We start from the raw sequence: 13,090 nt of genomic DNA on the forward strand, positions 1-13,090 counted from the left end.
TCCCACAAGGTGGAGACACAGGAACAGACTAATAGCTGCTAATACGTTTAATTATGTGCAGTGACGTTATAGGGCCTTTCTCCCACAGGTTTCCTTTAAGTAGGATTCTCTGCCACTTGGGAGTGGGGGTTCTGGTTGTGTGGGGTATCTGCAGTCCCCAAAATAGCCCAGCACTCCTTTATAGACTGCAAGGTGAATCAACCTCTGAGAGTGTAAACAGGGGACCAAGGCCAAAGCACAGCAATGATATTACGGAACATTAACTGAGTAGTAACTACAAGCCAGGCACTTAACTTATATTAGTTCATTTATCCTAACAACTACCATATAAAGTGGGGTCTCTTACACTCATTTTATAGAGGAAATAGAAGCACAGAGAAGTTAACATTCCCAGTGGCAGTCAGGAAGTAGGTGGAGTCTGGAATTGAACCACACTGGCTACAGAGCCTAAGCTCTTGACCAACAAATACAGAAATAAATGTGGGAAGGGGAGTCAGAATTGCAGGACACACCTTGCCTAGCTACGCCTGCCGGGAAGGACTTCTGCTAAAAGAGAACCCTGGCACAATAATAATAGCTATCTTTTATTGGGCACTGACTTTGTGCCAGGTATCATGCAAAGGTGCTTAACGTTTCATCCTCACAATAACCCCTTTGAGTGAGGTACTGCGATTACCCCATCTCGCTTTACTGGTGAGGAAGCTGACGCACAGTACTTGCCCAAGACACTGCGGGGCGGATGCTGAGTGGCGGCTGCCCACGTGGCGCCGGGAAGAGGAAAAATGGCGGGGGCGGGGCCGGGGCCGGCTTGGCGGGGGAGGGCCCGAGCAGGGGCGGGGCCAAGGACTTGGCTGGGCCTGGGGCTGCGGAGAAGCGCGCCGGCGCTGGCGAGGTTTCAGTGGGGTTGCACCTGTTGCGTGACTCCCCCACAGTCCAGCTACCCGAGTCCGACCCGAATACCCAGAAAGTGTGGAGAGAAGCCCAGACGAATTCCGGGTTCCGCTCTCTGGGGAGCACGTGGCCTGCCCGCCTCTGGAGTGCGGGGCTGGGGGTCGGGACGCCGGGGTCTACAAGGCCAGTGCAGCGGCCCAGGTCGGCGGGGGTCCGCCTCCCTACAGCCAGCAATTTTGAAAGACTGTCTTACTTCTCCCATATCAGTGTCAGGGCAGGGGCCCTTGGAGCGACTTGCCGGGGTCTGGATCCCAGCCCTTCTCCCGTCCCTCGCGACCGGGCTTCCCGGCTTTGCAGACCCTGGAGAGCAGACTTCCCGGTACCCCTCAGGGCTCGGGCAGCATGGCCTCAGGTGAGTGTGTGTGCATGTGAAGGAGGGCAGGGTCTCTGGGACAGAGAAGTGCAGTGTCCAGGGTGACAAGAGGGTGGGCACAGCCTGCAGACCTACGGGAGGCAGACAGCTCCTCCCGGGGAGCGCCTGGAGAGCAGAGCCTGAGTGTGGAAAGACAGAAGGAAAAGTCAGAAGCCGCTGGGGTCTCTTTCCCAGACCCCAGAGAAGCCCCTGACTCCTGGCCTCCCTGCCTTCCTAGAGGGTAGCTTCTGTGGACAGTGGAATTTTCCCAAGACAGGCTCCTCCCTACTGGGCTGGGATTCTCAGTTCTACCCCATCCTTCCCGAGCTGGGCTACCCCTGGGGCCGGGGGTCAGACGAGGAAAAAAGGGGACTCTGCCCCAGAGGGGCTGGATTTTCATGGAATCCGCTGGCCTTGAGAGGAAAGTGTTCTGAGCTTGGGGGTGCTTGCACTGGATCTCTCTCTATTACTATTTGTTTTCTCCCTGGCTGGCTGGACCAGTTAGCCTGGACTTTGACTCTTTTGCTCCAGAGCCCTGGCAAGGGGCAAGGGGCAAGGGGCAAGGGGCAAGGGGCTCCTGAGGGCTTCGTGGAGTGCTGGGGCTGGCCCTTCTCCATCTTGTTTCCTCACTTCCACCCCCCAGGGGAAGTGAGGAAACAAGTGACACGACCATCCGTGTAACTCCGGGGACTGAGGAGAGGAAGGGAGGGTTAAAGGGGCAGGGATGGAGGCCCCCCCTCCTGAGGTTGCCTAGACAACATCAGAAATCATGGACAGGGCCTCTTCCGCCTGCGGGGCCTCTGCTTCCTGCATCAGTCACTCCCGCTGGGGGCGGGGCAGAGGAAGGGGTTGGATGTGGCAGAGCCAGGCCCAGCTGGTGCGGCTCAGACTCCCCCCGCCGTCTCTGCGGCCGGAGCCATGGCATCCTATTCATCTGGCTCCGGCAAATCCAAGGCCAAATATCCCTTTAAGAAGCGGGCCAGCCTGCAGGCTTCCTCTGCAGTACCAGGTGAGCGTGTGCTTCCTGGCCTCAGGCTGGCTCTGCCCCTACGTCTCGCCCAGGCCACTGGTCCCCTCAGGAGGGGGCCTTCTCCTGCACCTTCTCTGCAGTGGTGCCCCTTGTCCCTTTCCCAGGGACAGCTGGCTTGGGAGGTGGTGTGGGGGGGAGGTGGGGGGGAGGGTGACAGGGTTCTGTGTCGGGGATGCTGTCCTCTGTAACGAGGAGTGGGCGTGGGTGTGGGTGCAGCAAGAGTGTATTTGCACACGTGTCAGCGTGTGGATGTGTTAAGACTGTTTGCATGTGGAGTGTGTGTGAATGGAGTGGGGGTTGTGTGGGACTGACTAGTTTGCAGACTGGCCACACAGCTGGTGGCTGTGCCTTTACCAGCAGGCTCAGGCTGTCCTCTTGCAGTTAGTTACTCTTTCTAGGATCCTAGATCTTGAACCCCCTTACTGGGGGTCTGATGTTAAGGCATACTTATTGCCGCCGGGCATCCAGGATCTAGGGGCTCAACTGTATCTATTGTTTGCAGTTTGTTCATTCCTGATCTGTCTTGTGAGCTTCCTCAGAAGTATGGGGTGCCCTTGGGTTGGGCCCGTGCGGGGGCTCAGGCTGGGGCTGCTGCCGGCCTGCGTGTGCTCCTGCACCCTTTGGTTCGGCTCCCACTCCTGTAGGCATCTCTGCACCGTTTGGATCTGGCAGCGTGGTGCAGCTGTGCCCATCGCCCTGAGGGCTCGGCTGCCTGGGTCGGTGCTTGCTGAGGGATAGCTACCTGCCGTCTGCTGCTCCCAGGCCTGTGGCTAAGGGAAGACCACCCCCACTTTGGTGACCAGGTCAAGCCAGTGCCCCCACCCTCGGAGCACCTGTCTGTACTTGTAGCCTGATTTTGCTTATGCCTACCTCCTGGTTTTCTTATGCTACTGAAGATGCTGGCCTGAGTTCTGTATTGGCCTGAGGGTCTGTGTTCTTTGTGCCCAGGTCTGTGCCTCCAGAGGGTGTGTCCCCTGAGGCTAGATCTGTATACCTTGGGATGGTCACATGGTGGGAGCATCTGATTCTTGGGGGTCAAAGCCTTGGGTACCTCTCTTCCTGCCGAGGCAGCCTTGGCAGTGAGTGAGGGGCTCTGGTCAAGTGAGTAGACAGGTTGGCAAGAATCTTGGAGTTAGTGGGAATGGCTGGGGAGTAGCCCCCTCTGGCTTTTGACCACCCCTCCCCACGCCGTGTGGGTGTGGGTATGGGTGTGGGTGTGGTGCTGTGGCACAGACCCTGGGAGAAGGGACCAGCAGGCAGCTGGGTCTTCTAGACCTGGCCTCAGGAAGTGTGGAGGTTATTGCCTGTCTGTCACCTCTAGTGAACCCTGGCAGCCCTGTGTGGTGGCTTGGCAGGCTGGGGGGGATGGCTCTGCGTGCCACAACCTGTCCTGGTCACCCCAGCATTTCTGTGGAGACCCTGGGTCACCCTGCTAGGAGAGGTGGTTGAGATTAGGGCCTTTGACTCAGTTCTGCTGACCCGATACACACCAGCCCTGGAGGTCTGTGGTCAGCCTCTCTGGAGGGGGTTAGAAGTGAGGAGGAGCCGTGTAGGGTCAGGGTTCTTGGGGGAAGCAAGGGCCTTAGGCTTTGTCTTAACACTCTGAGGGCAGAGCTGGTGCCCATCTTCCTTCCTCTTTCTGCTCTGCCCTCTTCCAAGTAAGAGACAGTGTTCCCACCCTGCCAATTCTGTTCTCTTCACACCTTCACTGCTCATTGCCTTGGCCTACGCTGAGCCCAGAAGCCCCCCCGCCCGCCCCCAGTGGGTGGGACTGCATGTGGGGAGTGTTTGGAGGGTCCCAGGAGTTCATAATCACAGATGATGGTACGTTCCAGAGAACTTGCAGAGCCGTATCTCTGTGCGCCTTATAGCAGCTGTGGCTAGGCAGGGCAGGACCTCTTATCACCCCATTATAGGCAGACTTGAAGCCTCCGGAAGGTAGAGACTTGCCAGTAACTGGGAACAGAGTCAGACTCAAGTCCTCCAAATTCTAGTCCCACTTCTGAACCTCTTCTCCTGGGCAGTCTGTCCCCGACGATAGGCTTGGACAGGGGCTGGAGGTCTAGGGGGCCATGAACCAGTCCCCTGGGCAACAGGGAAGCTCCGTAACTAGTCCTTTCCTGGACTGAGCCTCTACCCTGGCTGCCAGCCAGTTCCTGTCCCCAGCAGGGGCCCTGTCTCTCCCAAGAGACCCCGTAGTCAGGGGCCCAGAGGGCAGTGGTGAGCAAAACAAGGCCATTGGGCAGAGGAAGCTGGCCTGGGGCTGTTGGGTATGGAGGTGAGGAGGGCTGCTCGTCCCCTCTTACTCTTTGGCTAGCCAGGCCCTACACACTATCCCCTAGGGTACTGCATTTTAAGGAGGCTTGTCCCTTCCCTGCCAGCCTGCCCTGCCCATATCGGCCTGCCCTGCCTCCTCCCCCTTGGGGGCCCCACTTTGGGCTGGGCCCTGGCACTGTAGAGGTTAAGGGCCTGTTCAGTTTGGGGGTTCCTCTTATCTCCCAACCTGATACTCCTTCCCTTGATTTCTTTACTCCCCTGAGCTTCCCCAGCCCCCTGCTTGCCGTCATCCCAGGGTCTCCCCTGCATGCAGCTGCACTTGGTACAGCCCGTGCCGGCCCCTGAGCTGTCCTGGGGGACTGGCTGCAGCTCCACTCAGCAAACAGGCGGGCAAGGGGCACAGGGCTGCTGGCCGGCGCTGCCTGACTGCAGGTAGGGCCCAGGCAGGCACCAGGGCGGGGGGGTGGTGGCTAGGTCCTGGATCTGGGGCAGGCACCCCCTCTTCTTTTTGTCCAGCCTTAGGACAGGACTCTGGGGTATTGGGAAGTGGGCCCAGAGACTTCAAGGCATGCTGCCTGGTAGAGCCTCTAGTCCATCCTGAGCCACAGTGGAGAGGGAAAAGGAGGGTGCTGGAGGGGAGTACCCCCCACGGCTGACTGGGAGAGCTTCCTGCTGGGAGGGTGGGGCTGGGGAGCCCAGGGAGGGTCCTCTGGGGTGGGCTGGGAGCTCAGGCAGCTTCTCTAGACTATCAGCTTCAAGGCTTTTAGTGCCAGCCTCCTGTTGGAAGCTGAGGAATTCTTCCTTCCGTGGAGAGAGACTGGCTTATGATACTCCCTTCCCGAGGGCCTCCGGCCCAGATCCTGGGGCCTCTGAGTGGCGCAGACTGTTTGTGGCAGCTCCCTTTGGAGGGGCAGCCAGCAGTGGGAGGGGCAGCCTGGGGCCAGGCCACAGCTTGGCAGCCCTGGGGTCCTGGGGGAGAGGGCAGGTCTCCAGGGAGGAGGTAGGGTTCCTGCTGCCAACCAGGTCCTCCACTTCCTCTCTTCCTCTTCCCTTGAAGGCTGGTCCCCAGGTCAGAGCTGAGTGGCAACTGTGGCTTCCCCAGGCTTTGTAGGTCTAGGGTATCGGGCGCAGACCCTGGCCCTTGAGAGGGGGATCTGCTGGTCCAGAGGCAGGTCTGATACTGGACTGTCTGCCCTGGAAGCTGTGGACTTGGCATCGCTGGTGTGGCCTTAATGAGCGCCTGGAGTGGGGGGGGGGGAGTGTGTGTGTGTGTGTGTGTGTGTGTGTGTGTATGTGTGTGTACATGGACACGTGGGTGCCTGCCTGTAGCAGGTACTCACATGGAGGTTCTCTCATGGCCTGATGGGGTGGCCCCTAGTCCAGGATTCAGATTTTTATTCCTGGGGTGAATGAATCCACTTGTTCTAGGGGCAGACTCGTGGCCCCACGCATGAGCCTGGAATGGGTGAGGGGTCCCCATGCCAGACTGCAGGTGAGGTCCACATGCGGGCTCACTCCTCAGCCTCTTAGGGGTGACTGGCCTCTCTCCGGGGCTGGCCTGGGGCAGGCAGGGGCCCAGGGCTTCCAGTGCACCCAGGCCCTGCCCTTCACCCTTTGACCCTGCATCACTGTCTCCACAGAGGCTCGGGGTGGGCTGGGGGCCCCTCCGCTGCAGTCTGCCCGATCCCTGCCAGGCCCTGCCCCCTGCCTCAAGCACTTCCCGCTCGACCTGCGCACGTCTATGGATGGCAAATGCAAGGAGATCGCCGAGGTATCGCCTGACACTGCACCCTGTGTCCCCCCATCACTGCTGCCACGCCTAGTCTTTGCTCCCCTCACCCCTCCTCCACCTCACCTGTCCCTTTACTTCACGCTTGGCTGTGCCCTGATCCCCTAGCCTGTACCAGGTACCCCCAGCTCCTGTGCCCTCACCCCATCCCCAGACCTTGGTGGCTAGGCCACACTGACCCTTCCTTCCCTCCCACCAGGAGCTGTTCAGCCGCTCCCTGGCTGAGAGTGAGCTCCGTAGCGCCCCGTACGAGTTCCCGGAGGAGAGCCCCATTGAGCAGCTGGAGGAGCGGCGGCAGCGCCTGGAGCGGCAGATCAGCCAGGATGTCAAGTAAGCCCCCAGGTTCAGAGCCAGACAGGCCACCTCAAGGGGCAAGCCATGGGGTGAGGGGCACAGCCAGGCGGCCATGGGGTGAGGGGCACAGCCAGGCGGCCATGGGGTGGAGGGCACAGCCAGGCGGCTATGGGGTGGGGGGCACAGGAAGCGTGGGGTTGTGGGGAGGGACACAGGACAGTTTGCCCAGCATCCCTCTGTCTCCATCCGGACGCTTTCAGAGCCCCACCTCTCTTCTCTTCCAACCAGTCCTCCCTCTGGGGCCCCCTGGGGAGGCGGCACAGAGCAGTGGTGTGAAGCATAGGCTTTGGAGTCAGGCTGCTGGGTTCTGGTTCTGTCTTCTACCCAACAGCGTGGCCTGGAACACGGTGCTTAACTTCTGGGTGTGCCTTCTCATCTCTGATGTGGGGCAAGAGCAGCACCCACGGCATAGGGTTCTACATCCCTGTGAGGACCACAAGTGATACCACAGGCACGGCACCTAGTACAGTGCAGGGACCTGGGAGCAAGGGCCTCATCAGCTGCCTGACCTCTCACTCCTCTCACCTCTAGGCTGGAGCCGGACATCCTGCTTCGGGCCAAGCAAGATTTCCTGAAGACAGACAGTGACTCGGACCTCCAGTGAGGAGGGCAGAGGGGTGCGGTGGATGCAGGGCTGGGGCCTGTCCCACTGCTGTCTCCAGCCCCTCCCTCGTACCCTCCACTTGTAGGCTCTACAAGGAGCAGCATGAGGGGCAGGGCGACCGGGGCCTGTGGGAGCGAGATGTGGTGCTGGAGCGGGAATTTCAGCGGGTCACCATCTCTGGGGAGGAGAAGTGTGGGGTGAGTGTCCCCGTCCCCTGGATTCTGCTGGGCTCCCTGAGTCTGGGCAGCTGGGGGTAGAGGCTAGAGAGGAGGGTGTTTATCTTTCTTGAAGCTGGAGGGGCAGAGGGCCTGGCTGGAAGCTAGTTGCTGTGCTGAGAGCAGAATGGTCTGAGAGTTTCTGGGGTCAAGGCCCAGGGAAGAGGTGAGGGTGAGCCGGGTCTGGGTCTGGGTCTGGGACTGGGACCAAGGAGAGTGATTCCGTGTCCCCATCTCCAGGTGCCATTCACAGACCTGCTGGACGCAGCCAAGAGCGTGGTGCGGGCACTCTTCATCCGGGAGAAGTACATGGCCCTGTCGCTGCAGAGCTTCTGCCCCACCACCCGCCGGTACCTGCAGCAGCTGGCCGAGAAGCCCCTGGAGACACGGACCTATGAGCAGGGCCCAGACACCCCTGTGTCCGCTGGTGGGACCCCCCATCCCTGTCCTACTCCAAGTGCCCTGGTATCCCAGGCTCCCTGAGCTTGGTGCCCAAGAACCTCAGCGTGCCTGCTTCTTCCCACACCCGAGTTCATTCCAGCCTCTTGGCATGCAGGGGCGGAGGCAGGGGCAGGAGCTGTCCTGCTGGGGCTTCTGGGTTAGGCAGTGGGTGGCCTGGAAGAGGCATGGCCCTGACTCCACCCTTCTCACCCCTGCAGATGCCCCAGTGCACCCCCCTGCGCTGGAGCAGCACCCGTATGAGCACTGTGAACCAAGCACCATGCCGGGGGACCTGGGCTTGGGCCTGCGCATGGTGCAGGGTGTGGTTCACGTCTACACCCGCAGGGAACCCGATGAGCAGTAAGAGGGGCGTGGGGCATGCTGGGGGGGAAGTCGTGGCGGGCTGCATCGGCTCGGGAGGGCCCACAGGGCCTGGCTTGCTCTCCTCACTCAAGCTCCCCCTACACACCAGCTGCTCAGAGGTGGAGCTGCCGTACCCCGACCTGCAGGAATTTGTGGCAGATGTCAATGTGCTGATGGCTCTGATTATCAACGGCCCCATGTGAGTCTGTGCCCGTCCCAGACACTCGGCTCCCCTCCCAGCCCGGATTCTCCCAGCCCCAGCCCTGCCCCAGACACCTGTCACCCAGTCTCCCACCCTTTCAGTCACTGAGTCCTAGATTTTCCCATCATCTCCTGCCCCCTTGGCAGCCTCAGGTCTGCACCTTCCTGCTTCCTCCCTCTGCTCTGCCACCCAGGCCCTCCCAGGTGCTTCCTTGTGGGCCTGAGCCCCTGCCTGCTTCTCCTTCTGCCCAGAAAGTCATTCTGTTACCGTCGGCTGCAGTACCTGAGCTCTAAGTTCCAGATGCACGTGCTGCTCAACGAGATGAAGGAGCTGGCCGCCCAGAAGAAGGTGCCACACCGAGATTTCTACAACATCCGCAAGGTGGGCCCTCACCCCCAAGCCTGACCCTGCACCTCTGCCCAGCCTCCCCCTCCAGGGCCTGGGTCCCCACCCAGCATCCAGTTTGAAGAGCCCTCTCCCATCCCACCGCCCAGGCTCCGGACTATCCTGGCCTCCCGTGGACCCAGCAGTCCCCGTTCCCCCCCAGGTGGACACGCACATCCATGCCTCGTCCTGCATGAACCAGAAGCATTTGCTGCGCTTCATCAAACGGGCGATGAAGCGGCACCTGGAGGAGATCGTGCACATGGAGCAGGGTCGCGAGCAGACGCTGCGGGAGGTCTTCGAGAGCATGAACCTCACTGCCTACGACCTGAGTGTGGACACGCTCGATGTGCATGCGGTCCGTCCCAGTGGTAGAGGGGCTGAGGGGCTGGGCCAGTGTGCGGGCCAGGGGTCAGGGGTGACTTGGGCCTGCCCTTCTCCCCCAGGACAGGAACACCTTCCATCGCTTTGACAAGTTCAATGCCAAATATAACCCTATTGGGGAGTCTGTCCTCCGAGAGATCTTCATCAAGACCGACAACAGGGTTTCTGGGAAGTACTTTGCTCACATCATCAAGGTAGGGAGGAGGGGCTGCCGGGGCCCACGTACAGGGAGGGGCAGCGTGGGCCTGGGGCAGCCCTCCCTGACTGGGTAGCTGGGGGCTTGCATAGCTGGGTGGGGAGGGTGGGTGAGAGGCATGAAGGGGTCTGACTGAGCACACCTGGTGGGCACGAAGACAGGGACGGGTGAGAAGCCTGAGGGTGACAGTTGCCTCGCACGTCCCAGGAGGTGATGTCGGACCTGGAGGAGAGCAAATACCAGAACGCGGAGCTGAGGCTCTCCATTTACGGGCGCTCAAGGGACGAGTGGGACAAGCTGGCGCGCTGGGCCGTCATGCACCGTGTACACTCTCCCAACGTGCGCTGGCTCGTGCAGGTGCCCCGCCTCTTGTGAGTGTCCCTTGGAGTAGGAGGGAATGTGGGGGCAGAGGTCAAGAGGCCAGGGCCTCCTCCTGCCTTCCTGGGATGGCTGGCTCTCCCCTGTCCCAGCCGAGCCCTCGGAACAGGAGGGACTCCCTGGTCCACTCGTGGTCTGTCCCGCCCGGCCCACCCAATATGGCTCAAAAGTGCTTCTGTGATTCTGCCCTGACCTGCACATACCTGTGTGCACTCGTCTCGCCTGCAGTGACGTCTACCGTACCAAGGGCCAGCTGGCCAACTTCCAGGAGATGCTGGAGAACATTTTCCTGCCGTTGTTCGAGGCCACCATCCACCCTGCCAGTCACCCGGAGCTGCATCTCTTCTTGGAGCATGTGAGGGCGTGGCCCAGGGCTGGGTATGGGGGGGACACTGCCTCAGGCCCGGCTGCGGCTCTGGACCTGACCCCAGAGTCCTGTGCCAGGTGGACGGCTTTGACAGCGTGGATGATGAGTCCAAGCCTGAGAACCACATCTTTAACCTGGAGAGCCCCCTCCCTGAGGCTTGGGTGGAGGAGGACAACCCACCGTATGCCTACTACTTGTACTACACCTTCGTCAACATGGCCATGCTGAACCACCTGCGCAGGTGCCTGCCCCTGGGCTCCGCTGGTGCCGTGTCTCTGCCTGCCCTGCCGGCTCTCAGCCAGCAGGCCTTACTCTGGGCCTGCCCTGGGCTGGGGCCACCAGATCTCTGACCCACCTCTTGGCCCCAGGCTTAGATCGGATGGGTTCTCTGCCCTCGGGGCCCTGTGGGTCAGGCCTCGCAGCCAAGAGTCTGCCCCTGCCCCCTGGTCCTAGGCCCACAAAGTCACTGGGTGGGGGCTCAGGAGCCCAGGCGAGCCAGGCTTGGGACCCGACGCTGTCTTCATGCCCCCCAGGCAGAGGGGCTTCCACACGTTTGTGCTGAGGCCGCACTGTGGGGAGGCCGGGCCCATCCACCATCTGGTGTCGGCCTTCATGCTGGCTGAGAACATCTCGCATGGGCTGCTTCTGCGCAAGGTCAGGCTCTGCACCCCAGCTTCCCCTCCTCCCAGCCCTTCAAGCCTCTTCAGCAACTGGTCCTCCTCCCCAGCTTGGACCCCAACCTCCACACTGAGGCCCCAACTTGGATTCTGGCTGTAACCGACCCTCTGCAACTCGGGCTCAGCCTGGACTGCCCCCTGTTCCCCACTGTGACCTGTAACCCCCAGAACCAGGTGTCCTCCTCAGCCTGGAGGCCACCTGACAGGCCTGCCCTCCCTGTTGCCTGCCCAGGCCCCGGTCCTGCAGTACCTGTATTACTTGGCCCAGATTGGCATCGCCATGTCCCCGCTCAGCAACAACAGCCTCTTCCTCAGCTACCACCGGAACCCCCTACCTGAGTACCTGTCCCGTGGCCTCATGGTCTCACTGTCCACCGACGATCCCCTGCAGTTCCACTTCACCAAGGTCAGCACACGGCGGCAGCCCGGTGGGCAGGTGTCCTGGGACACAAAGGCCACCCGGACAGGGCAGGTCTCGGGGCTGGTGCTGCCCTCTGCTGGTGGAGTGCAGCATGCCTCGTGGCAAGTCCATGGGAGGGGCGGGTGGCAGGCCCGGTCCACCCGCCTGAGGGAACCTGGCCTGTGCAGGAGCCACTGATGGAGGAGTACAGCATCGCCACCCAGGTGTGGAAGCTCAGCTCCTGCGACATGTGCGAGCTGGCACGCAACAGTGTGCTCATGAGTGGCTTCTCCCACAAGGTACTGCACCCCCTTGGCATCCCCTCTCCTCCCCTGCTCTGCATTTTGGGAAGGTCCCAGCGTTCCTGGCCCCTCAGAGCTGGCTGCAGCCCTGCCCATTATCCTGCCCCTTCAGGTGAAGAGCCACTGGCTGGGACCCAACTATACCAAGGAGGGCCCCGAGGGCAATGACATCCGCCGCACCAATGTGCCGGACATCCGTGTGGGCTACCGCCATGAGACCCTGTGCCAGGAGCTGGCGCTCATCACGCAGGCCGTGCAGAGCGAGATGCTGGAGACCATCCCGGAGGAGGGGGGCATCACCATGAGCCCGGGGCCTCAGTGAGCCCAGCCCACACAGTGCCCCCGCGTCTTGACACCTTGACCACGTTCTGTCCTCAGACCCCTCCCGCCCTGTTGTGGTCTCTGCATGTGTCTGTTCTTCTTTGTTCTGTCCTGCATGTCTCTACCTGTGTCTGTGCCACCCAGGGAAAATGGTGCCCAAGAGCCGCTTTACCCTTGTCTTGGCTCAGGTGGCACCTGATGGCCCAGGTTTGAGGTCTGCCCTGCTGGTGGACCTGTCCCAGGATCCTCTGAAGTCTGGCTGTCCTGCGGGCATCTGAGTGTCCACAAGAGCCAGGGATGGTTGTGGGGGTCTGGCCCCTCTGGCCCTTGGGGTCCTGGCTTCGGCAAATTTGAGCTTTGGCTGGGGCTTGAGTTTGGGCCTCTGTCTTGCTTATGTGGCTGAGGGGCAGTCAGGTGTGGCCTGTAAATGTGTGTTGTGGGCACGGGCTGCCAGGGATCTGTGGCAGGTAGAATTGGCTGAGTCACAGCCCTGGCTGTCTGGGCTCGGGCCCCGGAGGTGCTGGACCAGCACCTCCGCCAAGTCACAGCCCAGCAGCTTTCACCGTCCTTCCTCTGGTCCATGTGCTCCCCTGGTGTCAGCTTCCTGTGCCTCTGTGGGAGGGGGCAGCTGCCCTGTGCTGTGTCTGGGGCCATTGCAGCTGGAGGCTCCTGGATCTGCCACCAGCCCTGAGGGTAGTATCCCTACTATGGTTCCCAGAGTGTTGACCAGACCTGGATCCCACCTGGTCCCTTGTGTTGTGTTCTGGACCGAGACCTTTGCTATGAAGTGTGGTGTTTCATACAGTCCCATCTTTCCTAGTGCATGAGAAATAAAGATTATTTAAGTAATGAGGCAGATGGGGTCTCTGTTGGGAGAGGGAGAGCCGTGGTGGATGGTGGCTGAGGTCGGGTCCAGGAACACTGTGGATGGAGATACAGCAAATTCTGAGGGGAGTGACTGGGCTTGACTGAGTGTGTTTATGCATGTGGAAACTGACAAAGGAAGCGGGGTGGGAGGAGAGGCCCACCGGGGACCTGTCTGCTGCCCCTAGGCCCTCGTCCAGCCCGCCCCCTCTGAAATGGACACTTGGCCCCAGGTCTCA

At 61.0% G+C, this 13,090-nt stretch overlaps 1 protein-coding gene across 4 annotated transcripts; it reads left to right on the forward strand.

The window, feature by feature from the left end:
- Positions 1–1,218: 1,218 nt before the first annotated feature.
- Positions 1,219–12,840, forward strand: AMPD2 (adenosine monophosphate deaminase 2). Of its 4 annotated transcripts, none has more exons than XM_082616445.1 (18): positions 1,219–1,303; positions 6,251–6,381; positions 6,599–6,729; positions 7,285–7,353; positions 7,443–7,554; positions 7,813–7,999; positions 8,232–8,373; positions 8,486–8,575; positions 8,830–8,959; positions 9,126–9,320; positions 9,409–9,540; positions 9,750–9,913; positions 10,149–10,275; positions 10,365–10,528; positions 10,821–10,941; positions 11,197–11,370; positions 11,553–11,663; positions 11,779–12,840. In XM_082616445.1, exons 1-18 carry the CDS (start codon positions 1,294–1,296, stop codon positions 11,986–11,988), a joined length of 2,400 nt encoding a protein of 799 aa, XP_082472571.1. In that variant the 5' UTR covers positions 1,219–1,293; the 3' UTR covers positions 11,989–12,840. The 4 variants fall into 4 exon arrangements, 3 of the variants coding, with proteins under 3 accessions (XP_082472571.1, XP_082472570.1, XP_082472572.1); XM_082616444.1 differs by lacking the exon at positions 1,219–1,303 and adding an exon at positions 2,154–2,312; XR_014293607.1 differs by lacking the exons at positions 1,219–1,303; positions 10,821–10,941 and adding an exon at positions 2,153–2,312 and having other exon boundaries at positions 11,779–11,797.
- The last annotated feature ends 250 nt before the right edge of the window (positions 12,841–13,090 follow it).

This window comes from Mesoplodon mirus, assembly GCF_964341445.2.
Source record: "Mesoplodon mirus genome assembly, chromosome: 3".
In the NCBI taxonomy this organism is placed as follows: domain Eukaryota; kingdom Metazoa; phylum Chordata; class Mammalia; order Artiodactyla; family Ziphiidae; genus Mesoplodon; species Mesoplodon mirus.

What these genes read in the sequence shown, in the direction of transcription:
- AMPD2 (XM_082616444.1), top strand. Translation starts at nt 2,222, where the DNA reads ATGGCATCCTATTCATCTGGCTCCGGCAAATCCAAGGCCAAATATCCC. An exon ending in GGCTTCCTCTGCAGTACCAG is followed by an intron (nt 2,313 to 6,250) that starts GTGAGCGTGTGC and finishes CTGTCTCCACAG; the next exon opens with AGGCTCGGGGTGGGCTGGGG. An exon ending in TGCATCTCTTCTTGGAGCAT is followed by an intron (nt 10,276 to 10,364) that starts GTGAGGGCGTGG and finishes GTCCTGTGCCAG; the next exon opens with GTGGACGGCTTTGACAGCGT.